The following is a 26,269-nucleotide window of genomic DNA, read 5'->3' on the forward strand; positions in this document are numbered from 1 at the left end:
AGAACCATGAAAGCTAAAAGAACCTTTTGGGTATACGAATGAAGTTCTTCAGATGCGAGATACGCCGATTGTAGATGCTTCTTTATTGGGTTTTTTATTAGGGTTCTTTAAAGGTTCTTTAGCTGAGGAATCTTTAAAGAAACCATGATAGCTAAACTAACCTTGTGGGTGTGTAAATAAAGTTGCAGCTCCAGTCTTTTTAAAATTAAGTTCAGCCACTGTTGTCAGAACCTTTCCCAGTACTACACTATATGGACAAAAGTATTGGGACACCTGCTTATTCATTGTTTTCATCTGAAATTTAAGGGTATAAAAAAGAGCTGATCCTGCTTTTGGTGGAGTAACTGTCTCTACTGTCCAGGGAAGAAGACTTTCTACTAGATTTTGGAGGAGGAGCATTGCTGTGAGGATTTGATTGCATTCGGCAACAAGAGCGTTAGTAAGGTCAGGATGTTGGATGTTGGTGGATTATCACCACCCCACCTCATCATCCCCAACTCATCCCAAAAGTACTGGATGGAGCTCCACCACCATCATTCCAGAGAACACAGTTCTTCCACTGCTTCACAGCTGCACAATGCTGGGGGGGCTTTATACCCCTCTAGCCCACGCCTGGCATTAGGCAGCATGGTGCCAATAGGGTCATGTTTATTGATCTGCTCCAGAGAGTCCTATTCTATTGGCAGTACTTCTTCTCTACAGGGGCTAGACAAGCTGTGTGTGTGTGCACATCTGTGTCAGCAATGGGTGCAACTTAAAGTAGCTGAATGCCTTCATTAGAAGGGGTGTCCACAAACATTTGGACATGTAGTGTATATTAAAGCCTTTAGCTGCACTGTAGGAACATGAGCTGCTGAAATGTTCCACGTAGAGGAAAACAGATGTTCCAGTCGTGCTGTATTTGCAAACTGCACACAATATATCAAACACAATCACAGCACAGTCGTACCCACACAGAACCATACGCCGGGCCTAACTGCAGATGGATTATTGTTATGATCTGACACAGGGAGCTGTACATCAAGATGTCTGTTGCAATTTCCAGCTTTCACGGCTAGTTTATGTAACAGGCTCCAGTTTGGTTATCGTTCCAGAAAAATATCAAATTTGCTATTTTATTTTATAAACAGCAACAGCAGCTCTGTGCAGCAGAAGATCAGCAGCCATCAAGACTTCTATTAACCTTCACAGCTTGTCTTGTCCTTGTTGAGAAGACGTACTGCCAATAGATTAGGACTCTCTGGAGCAGATAGTAAACATGACCCTATTGGCACCATGCTGCCTAATAATACCAGGTGTGGGCTAGTAGAGGGGTATAAAGCCCCCAAGCATTGAGGAGCTGTGGAGCAGTGGAACAACCGTGTTCTCTGGAATGATGGTGGTGGAGCTCCATCCAGTACTTTTGAAAGGGATGAGTGTGGAGTCAGGATGATGAGGTGGGGTGGTGATCATCATCCAGCATCCTGAGTGCAATCAAATCCACACATCAAACACTCCTCACTTCAATTACTCAAACAAAAAAGCAGGATCAGCTCTTTTTAATGGCCCTGATTTGAGAAGAAACAATAAATGGGCAGGCGTCCCAATACTTTTGTCCACATAGTGTATTTAAAGCATTGGGACACAGCTGCTTTACCATCACCAAAACTTTTACACACAGCTTTTTCTTAACACCTAAACAGCCTGTCTGATATTTTACAGTATCATGTATCAAAAGTTTGGGTACCCCTGGTGAACATATCTAAGCTAAGTGAGACTCAAAAGATGCTGATTGATTGATTGAGGAAATTGCAAAGGCATAAGAATCCCCAAACCTTTAATCTCCAGTGTATGAACTGGAATTGATCGAGTTGGTTTGTGTTTTGCAGAGTGTCAGCAGGACATGGACATTGTCATCGTTCTGGACGGCTCCAATAGCATCTACCCCTGGGAAGACATCACGCGGTTTCTGGAAAAGTTTCTCGCAAAGATCAACATCGGCCCGGCGAGGGTAAGACTGCTCTGTTATCGGGTTGTATTTGGTGTAAAGTGATCAGAGCGCTGTGCTGTTGATGTTCTGAGTGTGAATAAAAGAACACATCCTCTACGGGAAACTGACATTTGACAACTCACATTTTCTGCACATTTTACACAATTCACAGTTTTGCATATGGCTTTTTGTTTTTTTAAACTTTGCTCATAGAGCATTATTCCATAATGAAGTGGCTTTTACAGTATTCCAGGTGGTTGCTATTGTGTTGCTAGGGGGTTGTTATGGTGTTGCTATGGTGTTACTAGGTGGTTGCCAAAATGTTGCAATGGTGCTGTTAAGTGGCAGCTATGGTAACACTAGTGGTTGCTATGGTGTTACTAAGTTGTTGCTATGGTGTTGCAATGGCGCTGTTAAGTGGTTGATTTGGTGCTGTTAAGTGGTTGCTATGGTAAAACTAGTGGTTGATATGGTGTTACTAGGTGTTTGCCAATGTGTTGCAAGGGTGTATGTACTAGAGGTTGCAACTATGCTATACACTAGAGGTTGCTATGGTGTTGTTAGGTGTTTGCTAATGTGTTGCAATGGTGCTGTTAAGTGGTTGCTATGGTAACACTAGTGGTTGCTATGGTGTTACTAAGTTGTTGCTATGGTGTTGCAATGGCGCTGTTAAGTGGTTGACTTGGTGCTGTTAAGTGGTTGCTATGGTAAAACTAGTGGTTGATATGGTGTTACTAGGTGTTTGCTATGGTGTTGCAATGGTGTATGTACTAGAGGTTGCAACTATACTATACACTAGAGGTTGCTATGGTGTTGTTAGGTGTTTGCTAATGTGTTGCAATGGTGCTTTTAAGTGGTTGCTATGGTAACACTAGTGGTTGCTATGGTGGTACTAGGTGGTTGCTATGGTGTTGCAATTGTGCTGTTAAATGGTTAATATGGTTACACTAGAGGTTGCTATGGTGTTGTTAGGTGTTTGCTGTGGTGTTGCTATGGTGGTACTAGGTGGTTGCTATGGTGTTGCAATTGCACTGTTAAGTGGTTGATATGGTCACACTAGAGGTTGCTATGGTGTTGTTAGGTGTTTGCTGCTGTGTTGTTATGGTGTTGCTAGGTAGTTGCTATGGTGTTACAATGGTGCAATTAAGTGGTCGCTATGGTAACATGTGTAGTTGCTAAGGTGTTGTTTTTGCTATGATGATGCTATGGCATTGTTAGGTGGTTGATATGGTCACACCAGAGGTTTCTATGGTGTTGTGAGGTGTTTGCTGTGGTGTTACTATGGTGTTAATAGGTGGTTGCTATGGTGTTGCAAAGGTGCCGTTAAGTGGTCGCTATGGTAACGTGTGTGGTTGCTAAGGTGTTGTTTTTGCTATGATGAATCTATGTTCTCTCACTTTTGCTTTTATAATACATGCAGTAGATTATGTTAAAGACAGTCATCCTCAAAAAGAATACAGTTGCTATGGTAACACAGATGGTTGCTTTGGTGTTAACTTGTTTTAAACTTTGCTCTTTGATGTGGGCAGTAGATAGGAATAATAAAGAATAATGGCAATGGGACTACGCCCAGGTACTCTGATACTGGAGGTATTGGGAATATTATTAGTTTGTAATTGTGATTATTTAAGTATAAAATTACTCAGAATCCCAAACCAGCTGCCCTGCCTCACAGCTAAGGTCACTCAGACACCCCTGGCAAGGTTTAGCTGTGGTCTGGTATTAGATCCACTGAGGAGAAGGTCGTACAGACAGAAGGCTGCTGTGTTGGAGCTCCTGGGTGGCACAGGGACGCCCAAATAAAAGTTTTCCTGAATGTGGTTCTGGAAAATGTGCGGCGTGCAGTGGAACACCACATATTCCACAGCGGGCAAAGCGTTCGGAGAGTCCGCTTCAAACCGGTGACATCACATCTGAATCCGTACACACACTTCCACTGTGTGGGCCAGTGAGCCATTACTGTATGTGTGTGTTATGTAATGCAGGATCTGTATTTGTCATAATAAGTGTGTGTGTGTGTGTGTATGTGTGTGTGTGTGTCTCCAGGTGGGCATTGTATCGTATGGAGATGATGTTGGTCATGTGTTTAACCTGAGCCAGTTCACCACCACGAAGGATCTGGTTGAAAGTGCTGCTAAAATCCCCCAGAGGACCGGCCATAAGACCATGACTGCTCTGGGCATCAATACAGCGAGGTAAAGCACAGGAACAGCAGCTTTACAAATAAACCAGTCTGTTAGCAGCAGTCTGTTATTGTTGATCAGAATTAATCACTGAGCTTAGATGAAGTAGATCAGACGTGAAGCGTTTATCTGACGTGTGCTTCTTTAGGTTACAGAGGGAGATGCTAGGCTAATGTTGCTAACAAAGACTCGTACCCATATAACACACACTCTGATTATTAATCATTAAAACAACATTTAATCAACTAAAACTAAAATCAACATAAATGAACTAATTAAAACATTCAAAATCGAAATAATAAAAGATTAAGAGTAAATTAAATGATAACATGAACAGAACATGTATTGAGAAGATTTATTGAAAGCCTGGATGGACCTTATTTAAGTGTTAAATGCTATTGTTTTATGTAAAAAAAAATTATCTTATATTAAATATATTGTTTTAATCGCATCCTTTGTTTTAATTATATGTTTTAATTCTTTATTTTTCTTCCTTGAACATTCAGAAAGTTTGCTCGTACAGAAATCCCAAGGATTGATTAACAGCTTAAAGGCTGGTCTAACTATTTTAGGTTACATATTGCTCATTTACAGCTGCTATCCACTTCTTTCATTTTAGTTTACTTTATATATTTCTTTTATTTTTAAATACATTTGAAATGCTTCTTTAATGCTTTTTATTTTCATTTTATTTATTTTATTTATTTTTTATTTGTAAATATTTGTAAAATATATTTAATATTTTATTTTCTATTATTAAATTAGTTTTAAAATACATTTTAAATGCTTTAAATTTAATGCTTTCATTTTCAGATTTTGTTTATTTTTCATTTTATTTGTTATTCGTAAATATTTGTAATATATTTTTAATATTTTATTTTTATTATTAAATTAGTTTTAAAATACGTTTTAAACAATCCATTTATTTTATTTTATTTTATTTATTTTATTTTATATTTAAATATATTTTAAAATACCTTTTAAATGCTTATTTAATACTTTCATTTTCATATTTTATTTTATTTTTTTATATTTATTTGTTATTTGTAAATATTTGTAAATGCTTCTTTAATAATTTCATTTTCATATTTAATTTATTTTATTAATTTTTATTTGTTATTTGTAAATATTGAAAAAATATTTGTAATATTTTATTTTGTTTTTAAATACTTTTTAAAATGCTGCTTTAAAGTTTAGTTTTCTTCATGTCTGGGTATTGTTCTGTAAATGTAAAGCAGCCTAAAGTGCCACTGTCTGTGAAACTGGAACTATGTTATCTCTGCCTGCCATCTGCTTCATTAATGGAACACGACCGCCTTAGAACCACAGTTGACCAGATAGTACTTGTAGTGGTGGGTCACTGGGTTTGCAGTTTACACTTCAGTGACCAGTGATCTGACCTTCTGCGGTTTCTCATCAACAGGAAGGAGGCATTCACGCCAGAACGTGGGGCGCGCCCAGGGGTCAAAAAGGTCATGGTAATCGTCACAGACGGCGAGTCACATGACAACTACGATCTGAAGAAGGTCATTAAAGAGTGTGAAAACGATGGAATTGAGAGATTCTCTATCGCTGTGAGTCCATTTCTACATTTAATCTAATCTACCAGGGACTAAACTGGCAGTGATAGAACCAAAAGAACCAATCTCCCAGTGATAGAACCAACACCTAGACAGTTTCAACTGATTCGACTAATGTACACTATATTGACAAAAGTATTGGGACACCTGCTCATTCACTGCTTCTTCTGAAATCAAGTGAATTATAAAGAGCTTCTCCTGCTTCTGTTGGAGTAACTGTCTCTACTGTCTAGAGAAGAAGCCTTTCTACTAGATTTTGGAGGAGGAGCATTGCTGTGAGGATTTGATTGTATTCAGTGACGAATGTTAGTGAGGTCAGGATGTTGGAAGATGATCACCACCCAACCTCATCCCATTTAAAAGTACTGGATGGAGCTCCACCACCATCATTCCAGAGAACACAGCTCTTCCACTGCTCCACAGCTCCTCAATGCTGGGGGTCTTTAACCCCCTCTACTAGCCCACGCCTGGCATTAGGCAGCATGGAGCCAATAGGTTCATGGCCCAGAGAGTCCCATTCCTATTGGCAGCACTTTACCCCTACAGGGGCTAGACAAGCTGTGTGTGTGTGTGCATTTGCACATCTGTGTCAGCAATGGGGGCAACTTAAAGTAGCTGAATGCATCAATTGGAAGGGGTGTCCACAAACATTTGGACATAATGTGTCATGCTGCACGTCTCTATACGGAGAGCTTAGCTAGCTCTGTTTGGATTCTTTTCTTCTGCAGTGACCGAGTCTGTGCTTGCTTGCAGGTGCTGGGTGATTACAACCGCCAAAATAAAAGTCTCGATCAGGTGAAACAGTTCATCGATGAAATCAAGCTCATCGCCAGCGAGAAGAAGGAGGATCATTTCTTCAACGTGTCGGACGAGGCGGCCCTGATCAACATTGTTGATGCTCTAGGGAGCAAGATCTTTGCTTTAGAGGGTAACTGATCTGTTCATGAATGCGTTATTAAGAGAAATGCATGGTGCAGTAGTGGAACAAGGATCTGATTGGCTGTCTAACCCAGAATTACAGACCATAACCTCACTGTGTCTCACTGTGTTTACTGATAGCTACATCTGGCAACCACACCTCCTCCTTTGACATGGAGATGTCTCAGTCCGGCTTCAGCGTTCACACGTCTAGAGTAAGTAGCACTCTAAATGTAGGTATTGTGATATACACTGAGGAGGCGGGGCTACAGTCTCTCATTAGGGGGAATATTAATAACGCTCTAAATGTAGGTATTGTGATATACACTGAGGAGGCGGGGCTACAGTCTCTCATTAGGGTGAATATTAATAACGCTCTAAATGTAGGTATTGTGATATACACTGAGGAGGCGGAGCTACAGTCTCTCATTAGGGGGAATATTAATAACGCTCTAAATGTAGGTATTGTGATATACACTGAGGAGGCGGGGCTACAGTCTCTCATTAGGGTGAATATTAATAACGCTCTAAATGTAGGTATTGTGATATACACTGAGGAGGAGGAGCTACAGTCTCTCATTAGGGTGAATATTAATAACGCTCTAAATGTAGGTATTGTGATATACACTGAGGAGGAGGAGCTACAGTCTCTCATTAGGGTGAATATTAATAACGCTCTAAATGTAGGTATTGTGATCTACACTGAGGAGGCGGAGCTACAGTCTCTCATTAGGGTGAATATTAATAACGCTCTAAATGTAGGTATTGTGATCTACACTGAGGAGGAGGAGCTACAGTCTCTCATTAGGGTGAATATTAATAACGCTCTAAATGTAGGTATTGTGATATACACTGAGGAGGAGGAGCTACAGTCTCTCATTAGGGTGAATATTAATAACGCTCTAAATGTAGGTATTGTGATCTACACTGAGGAGGCGGAGCTACAGTCTCTCATTAGGGTGAATATTAATAACGCTCTAAATGTAGGTATTGTGATCTACACTGAGGAGGAGGAGCTACAGTCTCTCATTAGGGTGAATATTAATAACGCTCTAAATGTAGGTATTGTGATATACACTGAGGAGGCGGAGCTACAGTCTCTCATTAGGGTGAATATTAATAACGCTCTAAATGTAGGTATTGTGATCTACACTGAGGAGGAGGAGCTACAGTCTCTCATTAGGGTGAATATTAATAACGCTCTAAATGTAGGTATTGTGATATACACTGAGGAGGCGGAGCTACAGTCTCTCATTAGGGTGAATATTAATAACGCTCTAAATGTAGGTATTGTAATATACACTGAGGAGGAGGAGCTACAGTCTCTCATTAGGGTGAATATTAATAACGCTCTAAATGTAGGTATTGTGATATACACTGAGGAGGCGGAGCTACAGTCTCTCATTAGGGTGAATATTAATAACGCTCTAAATGTAGGTATTGTGATATACACTGAGGAGGCGGAGCTACAGTCTCTCATTAGGGTGAATATTAATAACGCTCTAAATGTAGGTATTGTGATATACACTGAGGAGGCGGAGCTACAGTCTGTCATTAGGGTGAATATTAATAACACTCTAAATGTAGGTATTGTGATATACACTGAGGAGGCGGAGCTACAGTCTCTCATTAGGGTGAATATTAATAACGCTCTAAATGTAGGTTTGTGATATACACTGAGGAGGCGGAGCTACAGTCTCTCATTAGGGTGAATATTAATAACGCTCTAAATGTAGGTGTTGTGATATACACTGAGGAGGCGGAGCTACAGTCTCTCATTAGGGTGAATATTAATAACGCTCTAAATGTAGGTATTGTGATATACACTGAGGAGGCGGAGCTACAGTCTCTCATTAGGGTGAATATTAATAACGCTCTAAATGTAGGTGTTGTGATATACACTGAACTGAAATCAATTGAACCAAATTGAACAGTATTGATGATCTTGTCTGACAGGCCGGTGTGATGCTGGGAGCTGTGGGGGCTTATGACTGGAACGGCACCGTCGTCATGCAGTCGGGAAACACCTTCACCGTGCCCAAAAAAAACACCTTCCACAACCCGCTGGTGCAGAAGTATGAGGGCATGGCGGGATATGTGGGTACGTCCTGAATCCACACAGCAGCACTACTGAATCAGTCCAGTTCTCACCACCCCACCTCATCATCCCCAACTCATCCCAAAAGTACTGGATGGAGCTCCTCCACCATCATTCCAGAGAACACAGTTTTTTCACTGCTCCACAGCTCCTCAATGCTGGGGGGCTTTATACCCCTCTACTAGCCCACGCCTGGTATTAGGCAGCATGGTGCCAATAGGGTCATGATGTTGATCTGCTCCAGAGAGACAGTACCTCTCTACATGGACTAGACAAGCTGTGTGTGAGTGAATCAGCACCAGGAGCAGCTTAAAGCAGCTGAATGCATTCGTTAAAAGGGGTGTCCACAAACATTTGGACATGTAGTGTATGTAGCATGCAGTACAGCTGCACAAAGTGTTCAGCTTGTTTACTGCATCTCTGTCCTCCGGCCGTTTTACAGATTCGCAAAGCAGGCAAATCGGACTGAATGCAAACCAAATCTTATCCGTATCCCAATTCCGGAAGTTCTGGAAGCAGAAAATGGGGATTTAAGCGAGCCTCCTGGTGCACCTTTGCGTTTATTCCATGTTTAGCCTCGGCCAGCCATTCAAGTGCAGCCTCTACGCAGGTTTATGAGTTTATGAGGATCATCAGAAAGCACCGTTAGCTCCAACTCTGTCACGACAGTGGAATGCTGTGTTTAACAGCGTGTCCTAAAAGAAGCCAGAGACAGATTGCTTCTGTATGTAAAGATGAGCAGAACTCTGCTGTTGACATAGTTGAGGAAAGATGGAAAATTAGAGAGATTAAAAGATTAAATCAGCTACTAGTTTGAAAAATGTGCTCTGAGCTGGAAGGACTGGAAGGTGACTGTCATTATCCAGTGTAAATAAAATGTAGACAGGCTAAATTTGCAAAACAGCACCATTACTTTCCGTTGGCCGAAGCCGCCCCTGCAGCCGCTCTTGCTTCCCTACCATTACATAACCAGAGGTGGGTCTGGTTAGCTGCTTCACCAGTGGAAAGTATGGCGACAGCACCAAACATCACGTCTGATCCTAGGGCCGCGCTCGCCACTCTTCCGTAAGCTTGCTGGACGGGGTTTGTAGGCAAAGAAAGGCCACAGATTGAAGATGGCAGCCGTAATCTTTGTTGTAATTATTCACACGAGCGTAGAAACAGGCCTGTTGTTATAAATGAGTCCCGCTTCCAGTCTAAACACAGTCTAAACAGACCGTCAGGCTCTGCTGTGTTCCCCATAAACACTCACGCCTTCTCACAGCGCAAAAACGCCTCGACCCGCCGCACATCCCCTTTTAAGGCCTTCCCTGCTGCGTTCCTCACAGAGAGAGAGAGAGAGGGAGGCTCAGTAGGGAGGAGAGCTTTTAATACAGAAAGCAACAATAACTCATCAATAATGGGAAAACATTGGCTCGGCTCATTCTAACATGACTTAACACGGCATGACGAATGATGTAGTTTATGACTTCCAGTGCAGTATTAACTGCAGTCCAGTTCCAGCTCTTTTAATTGAGTTAGATTGGGATACAGTACCATACTTTCACTATAGTACAGTTTCAGCTCTTTAATTGAGTTAGATTGGGATACAGTACCATACTTTCACTATAGTACAGTTTCAGCTCTTTTAATTGAGTTAGATTGGGATACAGTACCATACTTTCACTATAGTACAGTTTCAGCTCTTTAATTGAGATAGATTGGGGTACAGTACCATACTTTCACTAAAGTACAGTTTCAGCTCTTTTAATTGAGTTAGATTGGGATACAGTACCATACTTTCACTAAAGTACAGTTTCAGCTCTTTTAATTGAGTTAGATTGGGATACAGTATCGTACTTTCACTATAGTACAGTTTCAGCTCTTTAATTGAGTTAGATTGAGATACAGTATCGTACTTTCACTATAGTACAGTTTCAGCTCTTTAATTGAGTTAGATTGAGATACAGTATCGTACTTTCACTATAGTACAGTTTCAGCTCTTTAATTGAGTTAGATTGAGATACAGTACCATACTTTCACTATAGTACAGTTTCAGCTCTTTAATTGAGTTAGATTGGGATACAGTATCGTACTTTCACTATAGTACAGTTTCAGCTCTTTAATTGAGTTAGATTGAGATACAGTATCGTACTTTCACTATAGTACAGTTTCAGCTCTTTAATTGAGTTAGATTGAGATACAGTACCATACTTTCACTATAGTACAGTTTCAGCTCTTTAATTGAGTTAGATTGGGATACAGTACCATACTTTCACTATAGTACAGTTTCAGCTCTTTAATTGAGATAGATTGGGATACGGTACCATACTTTCACTATAGTACAGTTTCAGCTCTTTAATTAAGTTAGATTGGGGTACAGTACCATACTTTCACTAAAGTACAGTTTCAGCTCTTTTAATTGAGTTAGATTGGGATACAGTACCCATACTTTCACTATAGTACAGTTTCAGCTCTTTAATTGAGTTAGACTGAGATACAGTATCATACTTTCACTATAGTACAGTTTCAGCTCTTTAATTGAGTTAGATTGAAATACAGTACCATACTTTCACTATAGTACAGTTTCAGCTCTTTAATTGAGTTAGATTGAGATACAGTACCATACTTTCACTATAGTACAGTTTCAGCTCTTTAATTGAGATAGATTGGGATACGGTACCATACTTTCACTATAGTACAGTTGAGTTATAGTTATAGTTATAGTACAATTGAGTTAGATTGGGATACAGTACCCATACTTTCACTATAGTACAGTTTCAGCTCTTTAATTGAGTTAGATTGGGATACAGTACCATACTTTCACTAAAGTACAGTTTCAGCTCTTTTAATTGAGTTAGATTGGGATACAGTACCATACTTTCACTATAGTACAGTTTCAGCTCTTTTAATTGAGTTAGATTAAGATACAGTACCATACTTTCACTATAGTACAGTTTCAGCTCTTTTAATTGAGTTAGATTGGGATACAGTACCATACTGTCACTATAGTACAGTTTCAGCTCTTTTAATTGAGTTAGATTGAGATACAGTACCATACTTTCACTATAGTACAGTTTCAGCTCTTTAATTGAGTTAGATTGAGATACAGTACCATACTTTCACTATAGTACAGTTTCAGCTCTTTAATTGAGTTAGATTGAGATACAGTACCATACTTTCACTATAGTACAATTTCAGCTCTTTTAATTGAGTTAGATTGGGATACAGTACCATACTTTCACTAAAGTACAGTTTCAGCTCTTTTAATTGAGTTAGCTTGGGATACAGTACCATACTTTCACTATAGTACACTTTGAGTTGAGTTATGATGAATGAATTGATGAATTGAGTTAGATTAAGATACAGTACCCTACTTTCACTATAGTCCAGATTCAGCTCTTTTAATTGAGTTAGATTAAGATACAGTACCATACTTTCACTATAGTCCAGATTCAGCTCTTTTAATTGAGTTAGATTAAGATACAGTACCACAGTTTCAGCTCTTTAATGATTGAGCGCAAGGTGCCTTGGCTGATTGAGTACATGTGGGGTCAGAGGGGAAGTTGAGGGAATCTGATTTCTTGCTGAACTATTCCTTTGATCTCCAGCTGTGTTTCTTTCTTGTCGTAGCTGGAATCCGAAGTCAGAGGGGCCGCAGTGTTGACGGTGTGTTTGTGATTGTGTTGTGTTGTAATCTGGATGTAGGTTATGACGTGCAGTCGGCGTACACCCCATCTGGAGTTTTCTACATCGCCGGCGCTCCGAGATTCAACCACACGGGCCGGGTCACCATCTACCGGTTTGATGGGGAAAACATCACCATCACACAGAACCTGAAAGGAGAACAGGTACCTGATCCACTATGGTGCTTCAAGACTGCACTAATACTGGGTACAGCCTCCTTTTCTCTCAGAACCGCAATTCCTGTACCTTCATGCTCTGAATCTCCCATTCTACTAAATTCAGATGTGGTAACTGGGATGAGCCAGCACTGTCATGTTCATGAAACCAGTTTGAGAGACTTATGCTTTGTGAGATGGTGCATCATCATGCTGGAAGTAGCCGTTAGAAGATGGTAGAAGAAGGTGGCCCTGAAGGGTCAGCAACAATACTCAAATAGTCTGTGGAGTTTCAAGCGATGATCAATTGTTATTAACGGCTCAAAGTGCACCCAGAAACCCCCCACCATTACACCACCTCCAGCAGCCTGGACAGGTTGGGTCCATGGCTTCATACTGTTGGTGCCAAATTCTGACCCTACCATCAGTGTGATGTTCTTCATCAGAAATCCAGATTCATCAGACCAGGCTACGTTTCTCCAGTCTTCAACTGTTCAGTGTTGGTGAGCCTGTGCTGATCCACTGCAGCCTCAGCTTTCTGGTCTTGGCTAACAGAAGTGGAACCCAATGTGGTTCTTCTGCTGTTGTAGCTCTGTATCCTCTTCAAGGTTGGAGGTTGCTCCAACCAGTCTGACCATTCTTTATTGACCTCTCTCATCAATACAGTGTTTCCGTATGCAGAACTGCAGAAATTCAGAACTTCAGAACTTGTGTTTTCTTTGTTCTATCATTCTGATCATCTCTAGAGACTGTTGTGCTGAAAATCGGATGGTTCTGATGGTTCTGATGGGTAATATTAATGTTACCTAGAGCTGCTGGATCCTAGAACTGCAGGATTCTATGCATTGCATTGCTGGCATACGATTAGCTGATTAGATCATTACAGGGGGTGTTCCTAATAAAGTGCTCAGTGGGTCATGATGAATGTTTCCACAGATGTCTCTCTCTCCCTCTGTCTCTCAGATTGGCTCGTACTTCGGCAGCGTTCTCCAGACCCTCGATGTTGATAATGATTCCTACACTGATATTCTGCTGGTCGGAGCTCCGATGTTTATGGGCCCGGAGAGAGACGAGCAGGGCCAGGTCTACGTCTACAGGATCAGTAAGGTACATCGTATGTGTGTGTATGTCAATCTACACAGCCGTAGAGGTGTGTGTGTATCTGTGTGTGTGTTAAAGTGGCTCATTAGACATATGCATGTGTGTGTGTATGTGTGTGTGTCTACAGGACGGTGTGTTTGAGCATGAGATGACCCTCCGGCCGGTGAATCAGACCTGCTGCAACGCCCACTCCCACACGTCCTGCGCCACTGTGAACAAGAACGAGCCGTGCGGGGCCCGATTCGGCACGGCCATCGCCGCCGTCCCTGACCTCAACCTGGACGGTTTTAGCGACGTGGTGATCGGATCACCTCTGGAGAATGACCACCGGGGGGCGGTGTACATTTACCACGGCCACAAGCAGTCAATACGCGAGAAATACGTCCAGGTACTATCTGCTGTTGTTGTGCTGTGTGGGGATGATGAAAAGAGGACGGGTTCCCCTTTGAGTCTTGGTTCCTTTTTGTGTTTCTAAAGGAGGCTTGTCCTGCCAGTGTCGCCTCTGTGGCATATTTAATAAATTATCATGATTTCTGTAAACCTGCTGTGCATTTTAATTAAATTGAATTTTTAAGTAGACCAACAAATAAGAAAAAGATATCATAAAATTAATACAATTCTTTAAACGCATTAGTTACATTTGCAAAATTTGACAGTTATTAATATTCAGTCTTAAAAAATATTTTTCATTATTGTTTTTTATTTTGTAAAGACAATATTTTAAAGAAAAAATAATAAATTAAAAATATAATAATTTGAAATGTATTGTTTTATTTGTTTTAGTCAAGAGATATAATATTAAAAAAACAACAACTTATAATTAAATAATTTCTGTTTTTTTTATGTTCATGAATCAAAATATATCTTTTTGGGCAAGAAAACATGAAAGAAAATAAAATATTTATTTCAAGTTATTTCAAGATGTCTTTTTGGCAAAGAAAAAATAAGTAATTGTAAATATGTAACACAAATAATCAAATTGAGGAACAGAACAGTGCTGGCTGGTTAAAGAAGTTACAGGCAAAGCAACACTACAATCTTATATTTATAAGCATTTAATTTTTCCCATTTCTTCTCAAACTGGTTTAGTTGCTTTATGTCATTTGCATGTTATTTCTGATTTGACTCAAAATGCAATTATTTATTTATTTATTTATTTAACAATTTCTCTTAATGCCATTACTGGAGAATATGTGGGAAGCTCTAACTGCTCTAACAATTGATACTATGTGTGTGTGTGTGTGTGTGTGTGTGTGTGTGTGTGTGTGTGTGTGTGTAGCGAATAGCAGCTGGAGGTGATGGTGATAAGATGAAGTTCTTTGGGCAGTCCATTCATGGAATCATGGACTTGAATAACGACGGCATCATCGACGTCACTATTGGAGGAATAGGAGGAGCTGCACTGTACTGGTAAATGTACAGCCTCATGAATATGCTAATTAATATGCTAATGTTGTTTAGGGCTGTATTTCACACCGTTCTCTGAAGTGAGATACATTATATGGACAAAAGTATTGGGACACCTGTTCATTCAGTGTTTCTTCTAAAATCAAGGGCATTAAAGAACTCCCATTACTGTCCAGGTTTTGGAGGAGCATTGCTGTGAGGTTTTGATTGCATTCACTGAGAGTTAGTGAGGTCAGGATGTTGGGAATGTATGATCACCACCTCACCTCACCCCCCTCTAGGCCACGCCTGGCTTTATTCTATTGGCAGTACTTCTTCTCTACAGGGACTAGGCAAGCTGTGTGTGTGCACTTGCACATCTGTGTCAGCAATGGGTTTATGTAATTTCTTTTTTGGGGGGGGGTGTAGATAAAGCGAGTTAAGACTGTGACGTCACACAACAGTAGGTGATATTAGCAGCGTTTGCCTGTTCCCTAAGCTAAACGAGCCCTCTGAACCCTGGTCAGTTTTGCTTCGTCTGACCCCATCTCTAGAAGAGCCACAGCATCTTTGGGCTGTTTGGATCCAGTTCTGAACTGTGCTCTTGAGTTATGACCCATCTCTCTCGCTCTCCGGAGCCTGAGAGCAAACAGAGGAGCCGGGCCGGACTTCCTTTCTCAGACTGATCAGACTGAGCAGCTGCAGGACCAGAGCTTGGAAACTGGCGACCTTCGCCATCTATCACTTCCTGTTCCTCCACCCAGTCCATTAGGAGCGCTGCGTTAGCCAGAGCCTGACCCCTGTGTTCCAATCAGAGGAATGTCTGGATGGGAGTTCGGCTGCTTTGGCCTGGAATCAGTTTGTGATCAGCAGCTGCTGTTCCCTTATAGCCATGTCCACTGCTCTGTCTAACCACCACTCTGTTCAACTTCACCTTTTGTTCTATTCATTTCTACTTTACTCACTTTTGTTTTTTTCTACTATTCTGTACAATTCTATTCTGTTCATTTCTACTCTATTCAGTTGTGTTCTATTCCAATGATTATATAATAAATATTATTTCTATTCCAGTGTGCACGTTTGATTTGTATTCTATTCTGTGCTCCATATTCTGCTAAATTCTTTTGTTCTTGTTTATTCAGTTTAATTCTGTATTCTGTTCTATGTTGTTCTGTTGCATTCTGCTTTTTATTTGACTACAAACACGTCAGTCTCTTCATTTCTATTCAGTCTTATTTGATTTTATTTTGTTCAGATATATTTAATTATATTCTGTTTAATTCTATTTGGTTGTGTTCTTGTTTATTTGATTTTATTATATAGTATATTATTTTGTTCTGCTTCCCCTGTTCTAGCTCCTCAAGCTTTATTCTATTATATTCCATTCTATTCTATTCTGTTCTATTCTATTCTATTTTATTATTTTATTCTGTTCTTTTATATGTACCTACTTGGTGTCTCTTCTATTTGAGTTTTTTTCTGTTGCATCTCTATTCAGTTTAATACAATTCTATTCTATTCTATTCTATTCTATTCTATTCTATTCTATGTTTATATGTACCTGCTCTGTCTTTTTATTTCTGTTCTATTCTATTGTCTTCTATTTTTTCTATGTTTATATGTACCCGCTCTGTCACTTCATTTCTTTTTTATTCTATTCTATTGTATTCTATTGTCTTCTGTTTATATGTAACTTCTCAATGTCTATTCTATTCTAGTTTGTTTTGGTTATTTTGTTCTATTGTATCTCTATTCAGTTTAATACAATTCTATTCCATTCTATCCTAAGTGTATATGTACCTGCTCTGTCTCTTCATTTCTATTCTATTCTATGGTCTTCTATTCTTTCTATGTTTATAAGTACCTGCTCTGTCTCTTCCTTTCTATTCTATTTTATTGTATTCTATTCTCAATGTATATGTACCTGCTCTGTCTCGCTCCTATTCTATTCTATTCTATTCTATTCTATTCTATTCTATTCTTCTATTCTCTCTAAGTTTATATGTACCTGCTCTGTGTCTCTTCATTTCTTATTTATTCTATTCAATTCTATTTCACGTTTTTTTATTCTTTCTATGTTTATATGTACCTCCATTGTGCCTCTATATTTCTATTCTCTTCTATTTGGTTCTGGTTCTCCTCTTGTATCTCCTATTCAGTTCAGTTCAATTCTATGCTATTCTTTTTTATTCTATTTTATTTGTCTCTCTTCCTTTGCCTGTTAATGGAGTTCAGTAAAAAGCCCTCTCACATTTCTCGTGTGATGTGACGTCCTTCAGCTCATCACACAATCATCATGTAAGGTTGGACTTAAGCTTCAGTGAACCCTTAAAATTCTTAAAACCGAAGGACCTCTATTCTGATTTTCCCGAGGGCAACAGGCAGGAAGACGAGGTCTGGAAAAATTATTTATTAAAGAAAAGAACTGAAGCCGACCTCCTCATTATCACACTAATCAGCAAGGTACAGGGTGTGTTTAATGCTGTGGTGGAATGAGCAGAAAACGCCTCACTGATCTTCACACTCACTGTGGGTTCTGTGCTTCAGGTCGCGGGATGTCGCAGAGCTCCATGCAGATATGAACTTCGACCTGAACAAGATCAACCTGCAGCAGCCGACGTGTCAGGTCTATGGAAGAGACACGGTGTGTGTGAACGCAAAAGTGTGTTTCACGTACAAAATCAAGTCCGAGAAAGAGACGAATCCACGAAGTGGTGAGCATCTCCGCATCTCCACATCTCCTCCGGTCCTTTAGTGCATCCAACAATAAAGGCAGCTGGAGCTGCAGATATACAGCTCACAGAGAGAACTCAGATTCCACACACAGGTCCACTTTACTGACCGACGGGAGCTTGCAGCGCACACACTTTGGGCCCATTTAGCCCATTTTCACCGTGCAGCTTGATTTAGGGCGTGTCGGCGTGTCTTTACGATCATAACGACGGGAAACGTCGCCTCGAAACTCACAGAAGGCATCTAGTAAGTCTCTTAATCAATCATGGGTGTGTTTTAGGTGGGCAATAATAAGCCAATCAGTGCGTCGCTCGCCGTTTCCTTTAAGAGACAGGTGTGGTCTGACTTTGGCGAATTGCTATTTCACCTGTGTTGACAATTCACCACCGAGATAGCAACGAGCGCCTGACTGATGATGATGCTTTCACGCTCCTGGCGTGTTCTCCCTCGCCAAGATACAAGCAATATGCCAGAAATTGGCCCGAACACCCCTCATTTCGAGACCCCCACCAGATATATGCACAGCAGTGTTGCTGTTTAAAGACGCAGGCGTGAACATAGACTGTTGGCGGGGTGTAAGATAGCAACTGGCATCGAGTGTAAGATAGGGCCCCTTGTATCAGTTATCATCACTGTATCATCACCTCTGTCATTTGCCCACCCAAACTAAACACATATTTACTTTCAGTATTTCAATTTTTTGTCGTTTGTGAAATATGACATTTGTGAATATGGCACATTCCTTAAGGAAAGGGGCGTGGCTATGCTGACCTAATGCTGGGCACGACACTGTAGGCTCTTAGGGCAGAGGTCTATGGCACTGTACTGTCCCTGAATGTTCTGGACGGTGTGCCCACCTCGGTCTCTCTGCCCCCGTGTGAGCCACCTGGAGCAGGCTCCAGGTCAAGGGAGAGGGCAAGGGAGGGTTTGACCCCAGTTTAACCCCTTAAGGTCTCAGCTTTATAATCCGAAGGCTTATTCTTCCGTAAACAGTGACCACAGTGCAGACGGGCTGCCTCAGGACTGAGATATAGAAGTGTGAACACAGCTTAATTTAATAGCATTAAAGTAATACCAGGCAGCCTCACTCTCTCTCTCTCTCTCTCTCTCTCTTTACCTCCCTCTCTCTCTCTGTGCAGAGATTCGCTACAGCCTGACTCTGGACTCCCTGCGCGCGATCGCCAGAGGAAGGTTCAGCGACACGGACGACAGAAAAATCCAGAAAACCACCTTCATCAAAAACCACCTGTGCATTAATCATTCCTTCTACATGTCGGCAAGTAAATCACTCCTCACACAAACGCACAGTTTAATACAAGGTTAGCTTATATACACTAAAAGGACAAAAGTATTGAGACACCCACCCACCGGCTCTTTCCTTGTTTCTTCTGAAATCAAGGGTGTTAAAAAGAGTCGATCCTGCTTTTGTTGGAGTAGCTGTCTCTACTGTCCAGGGGAGAAGGAGCACTGCTGTGAGGATTTGATTGAATTCAGTGACAAGAACAACCATAAGTTACCATCCCACTCCTCGTTACCCCTAACTCCCCAACTCATCCCATCCAAAAGTACTGGATGGAGGAGCTTCACCACCATCATTCCAGAGAACACAGTTCTCAATGCTGGGGGGCTTTATACCCCTCTATAGCACATGCCTGGCATTATTAGGCATTATGGTGCTGATAGGTTCATGATGTTGATCTGCTTCAAAGAGTCCTATTCTATTGGCAGTACTTCTTCTCTACAGGGATTAGACAAGCTTTGAGTGTGTGTGTGCATTTGCACATCTGTATCAGCAATGGATGCAACTTAAAGTAGCTGAACGTATTTATTAGAAAGGGTGTCTTTCTAATAAATATTTAGACATATAGCATAAATACAGGATAGATATGATAGGGGAAGTGTGTGTGTGTATATATTGCCGATATTTGAAAGATTCGACTATTGATTTATTCAGTGTTTGTTTACAAGCTGCGTTACTTTCTGGCAAGCAGTAACTCAAATAAAACACCAGGGGGTGCTGCATTTGCAGTTAGTCTAATTTTCAACTGCAGCTTTATGCCACATGCTAGCGGTGGAGATATACAGTGTGTGTGTGATCTGTGTTCGATCGCAGTGTTTATCTTTACACTAGTTGCCTTGATGTGGGCTCTAGAAGGATCTAGATGTCTTTGGGCTCTTCTCAGAACAGGCAGCACAGCACACGGCTCAGAAACAGGAGGTCTAATGTGAACCAGAGAGAGTGGCATCAAACGGCAGGGGAGAAATGACTGAGACATTACATGCAGGCCATGCGGAGAAAGACCAGGACTTTCCTCTGTAGATATCTCTCAGTGTAGATACGGCAGCTCTGACACATGCTGTCCATTAACAACAACACAGGATAGGACTGAGGGGATGCCAAGTGCGGTTTGGGGTGGGGGGCAGCACCTAGCTAATAGTGGGAGTAATCCGTGGCTGGGACATGGACTGTGTTAGCTAAGGAAGGGGTCCGTTATAGAGGTCAGCTGGAGCATTAGTGGCTCGCCGGAGTTGTTGTTCACTTATGGCATCAATGGAGCAGTCTTTAATTCAATGGTTGGAAACAGTAAAAAAGTTGAGCCGCAGGGTTCTTTTCTCGTAGGGGGTATGATAGGCGCTCCAATTTCCCACCAAATTGGGGTAGTTAGAGAATGCAGTGGCAGGTGGAAATGATAAATTGCTAGGTGTGTTGTGGGTTTAGGGCACACAAATACTTTTACTTTCATTTCAGACAGTTTCCAATGGAAAAAGGCCTTAGTCTGAGTGCGGGGTTGAATAGCTGGCAACCTAAGAGTGGGGCAGAGTGGCAGGTTCGGTCGGTGACAGCCAGCCTAAGGTCACATCCTGATCATGCAAAAATAGTCTTAAACCTAACAGGCCACCACTAGTGAGCTAATACAATCCATGTCCACTAGCTCACTAGTGTCCTTACTAGTGTTCTTTAAACCTAATAGGCCAGTGCTGAGTGATGAGCTAGTGGACATGGACTGTATTGGCTCGTTAGTGTCCTGTGGAGCAGTTAACCTCCATGCCATGGCACCTTGCTAGTGCCATTCAAGTTAAGGGTGGTTATTCCCACCTAGACTAAGCCCAAGACTTCTAGAACAGTGTCCTCCTTGGTCTTTATGTGGGATTTTAAAGAACACAAAGATCCTGTCAGGTCAGTCATGTTTGCTTTCTTCACTACAGGACAAGCTGGACTTCAGGGACCCGCTCATGGTCTCTCTGGACTTTGGGTTAGCCAATGAAGACAGTGGGCCAGTTCTGGATGGGGACTTACCGACTTCACTTAACAAAACGGTGAGCCCTATCTCAGTGCTGTTGTCAACACGGGTTCCTAACAAGTGGGCCGGCGCTCGCTGGACAGGGGAGGCGTGTTTATAGCCAACATGATGAATCACTGGAACCTCTAGTTATAGCTGGATCTAAATAGAGGCAGGTCATTTAAGCAGGGCACCCACAAACGATATTAATGGAGGGTATGAGGCTGGTTTTAATGTCAGTAGCTCCACACACACACACACACACACACACTCACACACACACACCACAGTCTGAGTAATAAGGATGAGGAGCTTTTAGCTTTGGCTCAGGCTGTGTAACCAATTTAGCGTGTAGGCTTGGAAAGCCCTGTGTGAGTAACAGCTGTGATCCATCCAGATGACGTTTATCTAAGTGTTTCACTAGTAAGTGGGAGATTTTCTGTAGTCTGGGGTCGTTACAGAACTACTCCCCCCTACTTCGCCAACCCACACACCCCACACACACACACTGCACTGTAATGATCTTCTGACGAGCTGGGAAACCAGCATAGCCCAGAATGTGTTCCTCACACCCGACAGAGCCTCCAGCAGCTCGGAGTAATGATCACATTGCCTGTATTTGGCTAATGGAGGAGTTTATTGGAGTGTTTTACTGGGAGACGGTCGAGCCTGGACGAAATGCTTAGTGTTTGATGTGGAGGCCGTTAGTGTGCAGCTCCAGATGCCCTGAGCTCCTGTGGCATTTTTTTCTAGTCAAGATCTGTCCATCTGTCTATCTGTTCACCCGCCCACCCCTCAATCAGACAGACAGACAGATAGAGCTCATCTTACTTTAAGTTTGATTGGTCAGACTTGTCTGTCTAGTTCTCGGTCCATCTGAATGTCTATCTATTCATCTTTCTGTCTGTCTGACTATCTGTATCGATTTGTCTGTCTCTCTGTCAACCAATCTATCTATCTGTCTGTCTGTCTGTCTGTCAATTTGTTTTTCTGTTTATCTACTTGTCTATATGTCTGTCTGTTTGTCTGTCTATCTATTTTCTGTCTATCTGTTTATCTGTCTATCTACTTGTCTGTCTATCTATTTGTCTGTTTGTCTATTTGTTGCTCAATCTGTCTCTCTGTCTTGTCTGTCTGTTTGTCTGTCTGTCTATCTGTTTATTTGTGTATCTGTCTGTCTATCTGTCTATCTACTCACTCTATTTGCACTACGACTATTTGCACACCTGTACAGATGTTCTTTTCTGTAAATATATTTTCAGCTCTTTATTACCTTTAGTACTTTTTACTTTTTTAATTTATCCCCTACCCTATTTATTGTTTAGTGTCATTTTCCTTTAGTTTAAGACTGTGTTCTGTGTTTTTTGTTACTTGTCATACGTGTTGCTCTCACCAAGACAAATTCCTTGTATGTGTAACATACTTGGTGAAATAAAGAGATTCTGATCTATTTGTTGGTTTGTCTATTTGTTGTTCAGTCTGTCTCTCTGTCTTGTCTGTCTGTTCGTCTGTCTATCTACTTGCTGGTCTGTGTCTGTCTGTTCGTCTATCTACTTGCTGGTCTGTGTCTGTCTGTTCGTCTGTCTATCTATTTGTATGTTTTTATGTTTTTATGTTTGTCTATTTGTTGGTCTGTCTGTCTGTCTGTTTGTCTGCCAGCCTGTCTGTCTGTCTATTTGTCTGTCTGTCTATTTGTCGGTCTGTCTGTTTGTCTTGTCTGTTTATCTGTCTATCTATCTACCCATGTGTCTACCTATTTGTCTGTTGTGTCTATTTGTTGGTCTGTCTGTCTGTTTGTCTGCCAGCCTGTCTGTCTGTCTATTCTTCTCTCTAGTCCAGCCAATGTAATCCTCATGAGGTGTGTGTGTGTGTGTGTGTACAGCAGTGGACAGTAGGTGAATAAAAAGGATATTTGATTAATTGTGTAATTTGAGTGTGTAAAAAGTGTGTGTGTGTGTGTGTGACCTTCAGAGAGGGTCTCAGTGAGTGTGTGAGTGTGAAGGACAGTGTTAAATTAGATCAGATTAGATTAGATGATTATATTTCTTCGCTCGTTAACAGTGTCTGTGTGTTTTGCTGCAGATTGCTTTGGTGGACTGTGGAAATAACGACAAGTGCATCGCTAATTTACACCTCAAAGCATCGGCAAACGTCAGCAGGTGAGCAGCCTTCCCTGCACTGAGAAAAACGAGAGCGGTTAGGGACTGTACACTCCGTCAGAGGCAGTGTCTTTATGAGCTGGATCAGGTGTGCTGCCCTGTTTCGACACTGCCTCATTTGTTGTTCGGCTCTGCCCCCTTGTGTTGGAGTTTAGTCAGTGCACCCTGCACAAACAGTACTGTACTGGATACCTCTGTGATCTAAACTCTCTCTGTCATTTCCAGCCTCCTCATTAAGGCCAGTCAGGAGAAGTTCCAGGTTAGCATTAACATTAAAAACAGCGGAGACAACGCTTACAACACCAGGGTCATCCTGAGCACCACGGAAAACATCAACTACGTCAAAGTGGAGGTCAGGGTTTTAGGAAAAATGTATAATGGCAATTTGGACATTTAATTTTTTTCTTAAAATTCCACACACTGTTATTCATCGTTTTTCATCTCTCTCTCTTTCTCTCTCTCTCTCTCTCTCTCTCTCTCTCTCTCTCTCTCTCTCTCTCTCTCTCTCTCTCTCTCTCTCTCTCTCTCCGCAGCCCAAAGATAAGGACTGTGAACCCAATAACACCAGAGTGGTGTGTGCAGTGGGATACCCCTTCCTCAAAGCAAACTCAGCAGTAAGCGTCACTTCTGTCATTTATGCCATCAAATCCTCACAGCAATGTTAGCAAAGGCTAGTGTAAGGCCTTTGCAGAAGAGTAGAGGCTGTTACTGCACCAAAGGGAATACAACCTGCCAGTTTTTACCATTGGTTGCAAAAACAACCCTGGTGGAGCAGGTGTCCACAAACTTTTGGACATATAATGTAAATATCTAGATAGACAAAATAACAGACAGACAGAATTACAGAGAGATAGATAGACAGACAGAGAAGACAGGCAGATAGGAAGACAGATAGGAAGACATACAGATAGATAGATATAAAGATAGATAGATAGACAGACAGACAGGGAGACAGATAGACAGACAGACAGACATATAGACATATAGACAGACATACAGACAGACAGACATATAGATAGATAGAAAGAGATAACTATATAGACAGACCAATAAATAGCTAGATAGATAGATAGACAGAGAGACAAAAAGATAGACAGATAGAAAGATAGACAGGCAGACGGATAGACAGACAGATCGATAGACACACAGGCAGATAGATGGACAGGCAGGCAGACAGACAAAAAGACAGACACAGATAGACAGACAGACATACAGATAGATAGGTAGATAGACAGATAGATAAAGTCAGATATAAAGACAGACAGACAGACAGAAGGCAGACAGACAGATGTTTAACAGTGCTAAGTGCTCGTCTGTTGATTCACAGGAGGAGTTAATCATTCTGTTCGAGGTCAATCTGTTAAGCATTCAAAAGGACATCGTCATCAACGTCACAGTGACCAGGTGAGGTCACTTCCAGCTCCTGACTGACCACAGTCTCTCAATGCAGAGTTGTTTTTTCAGTGACCCAGAACTCAACATGATCCTCACAGTTTCACTGCTGTGGTCTCTTTAGTGACAGTGAGGAAGCTCCTGATAAGCTCATAGACAACTTTGCTCATATCTCCATCCCGGTGAAGTACCAGGTCAGCCTGAAGTTCACTGCGTAAGTGCTGTCCGTCCCCTCCCCACACACACACTGACCACTCACAATGGAGACACTGCATTACCCTGCTTTCCTTTGTTCATACTTTGTATTAGGAGTTCCCTTATTGGTACACACACATTGCCTCTCAACCAATCATGTTGCAAGGTCAGAGCGAATTGTGTTTTAATGCAGCATCTTTTACTCTTTGTTCTATTTTTAGAAAGAAACACATGAAAGAGGCGTATATAATTATAAAGGAAGTAGACACATGGTCCGGCGATTTTAACGACACCAGCTTGATCGGAGAGGAGGTGAATGTTACCTATGAGGTGAGAATAAGAAGCCACCCTGATAATTGTCTATAACCATGATAATGATTGTAAACAGAATTTTCCCTTATTTGCATATTGATATTGCCATGCAAAAACCTTGTATCACCAAAAATCTAACTTCAGACTACAGTCTAAAATAAAAAAAAACAGTCAATTTAGTCATTTTGAAGCATTTCTATTGGTCCATTCATCATCAAATTCTGACATAACATGAAGAACAACCGCCAGATTGGGTTCCGAATGGCTCACAATAGACACTGACTATGGCCCAAGGATTGTGAGTTCCCGAGATTCGAATCCCATGTCATGCTGCTGCTGCCTCGCCATCGGCAGCCAGAGCCTGGGAGAGCACAGTGGGCCATGGTCTGTCTGGGTGGGTGGACGGAGCTCTCTCCCCTCGTCGCTCCTATTGTGATGCTGGCCAGCAGAGGCTTCTATTGGCTGATATGATGCTGCATTGGTGGCAGCAAGTGATGGGGGGTCCAACTGAGCAGGTGGGTTAATTGTCTCAGCTGAATTGGGGAGAAAATTGGGTTAAAAAGCAGTTTAAAAAATATAACTGGCAGATTCACATTATGGAGAATACAAGGGTTTTGCTGGATGGAGACGTTACAGTTTGAATGACACTGAAGTTCTTCTTGACCTGCTTGATTTTGACTGTTCAGACAAGAAAAGCTCTCTGACTGTGTTTGACAGATTAGCAGGGACGCACATTTGAAGAGTCCTCCTCTGCAGCTGACTATCACCTACCCATACGCTACATCTAAACAAAACAACCTGTTGTATCTCACCAACATCTCCTCCACCCCCGTAAGTGTGCTTAAAACGAACCTTCTCACAGCCCTTGTAGCCCCGTTTTATTACTTCAGCCATAACATTAATACCAGGTGAAGCAAAAAACACTGATCATCATCATCTACAGTTAAGGAGATGATGATGTCTGTCAAGGAGTGGATATGCATATTAGGCAGTGAGTGAACAGTCAGCTCCTGAAGGTGATGAAAGCGGAAAAAATGGAAAAAATGGACAAGTGTAAGAATCTGAGACACTTTGACAAGAACCAAACGGCAATGTTCTAGATGTCTAGACGTTGACTGGGTCGGAACATCTCCAAAACATC

At 41.4% G+C, this 26,269-nt stretch overlaps 1 protein-coding gene across 1 annotated transcript in view; it reads left to right on the forward strand.

Annotated features, from left to right (window-relative positions):
* itga1 (integrin, alpha 1) overlaps nucleotides 1-26,269 on the forward strand; it is a 70,629-nt gene that overhangs the window by 37,770 nt on the left and 6,590 nt on the right. Inside the window, exons 6-25 of the mRNA XM_072658216.1 lie at nucleotides 1,869-1,990; nucleotides 4,016-4,164; nucleotides 5,576-5,726; nucleotides 6,486-6,660; nucleotides 6,792-6,865; nucleotides 8,607-8,751; nucleotides 12,436-12,578; nucleotides 13,533-13,676; nucleotides 13,798-14,058; nucleotides 14,950-15,080; nucleotides 17,604-17,770; nucleotides 18,929-19,065; nucleotides 20,997-21,107; nucleotides 23,153-23,229; nucleotides 23,455-23,581; nucleotides 23,763-23,843; nucleotides 24,557-24,633; nucleotides 24,746-24,835; nucleotides 25,038-25,146; nucleotides 25,846-25,959. Of these exons, the coding sequence (XP_072514317.1) occupies nucleotides 1,869-1,990; nucleotides 4,016-4,164; nucleotides 5,576-5,726; nucleotides 6,486-6,660; nucleotides 6,792-6,865; nucleotides 8,607-8,751; nucleotides 12,436-12,578; nucleotides 13,533-13,676; nucleotides 13,798-14,058; nucleotides 14,950-15,080; nucleotides 17,604-17,770; nucleotides 18,929-19,065; nucleotides 20,997-21,107; nucleotides 23,153-23,229; nucleotides 23,455-23,581; nucleotides 23,763-23,843; nucleotides 24,557-24,633; nucleotides 24,746-24,835; nucleotides 25,038-25,146; nucleotides 25,846-25,959 (2,585 nt within the window). The remainder of the gene's footprint in view (nucleotides 1-1,868; nucleotides 1,991-4,015; nucleotides 4,165-5,575; nucleotides 5,727-6,485; nucleotides 6,661-6,791; nucleotides 6,866-8,606; nucleotides 8,752-12,435; nucleotides 12,579-13,532; nucleotides 13,677-13,797; nucleotides 14,059-14,949; nucleotides 15,081-17,603; nucleotides 17,771-18,928; nucleotides 19,066-20,996; nucleotides 21,108-23,152; nucleotides 23,230-23,454; nucleotides 23,582-23,762; nucleotides 23,844-24,556; nucleotides 24,634-24,745; nucleotides 24,836-25,037; nucleotides 25,147-25,845; nucleotides 25,960-26,269) is intronic.

The sequence above is a fragment of the Salminus brasiliensis genome, chromosome 16 (assembly GCF_030463535.1).
Source record: "Salminus brasiliensis chromosome 16, fSalBra1.hap2, whole genome shotgun sequence".
NCBI classification, from domain to species: Eukaryota; Metazoa; Chordata; class Actinopteri; order Characiformes; family Bryconidae; genus Salminus; species Salminus brasiliensis.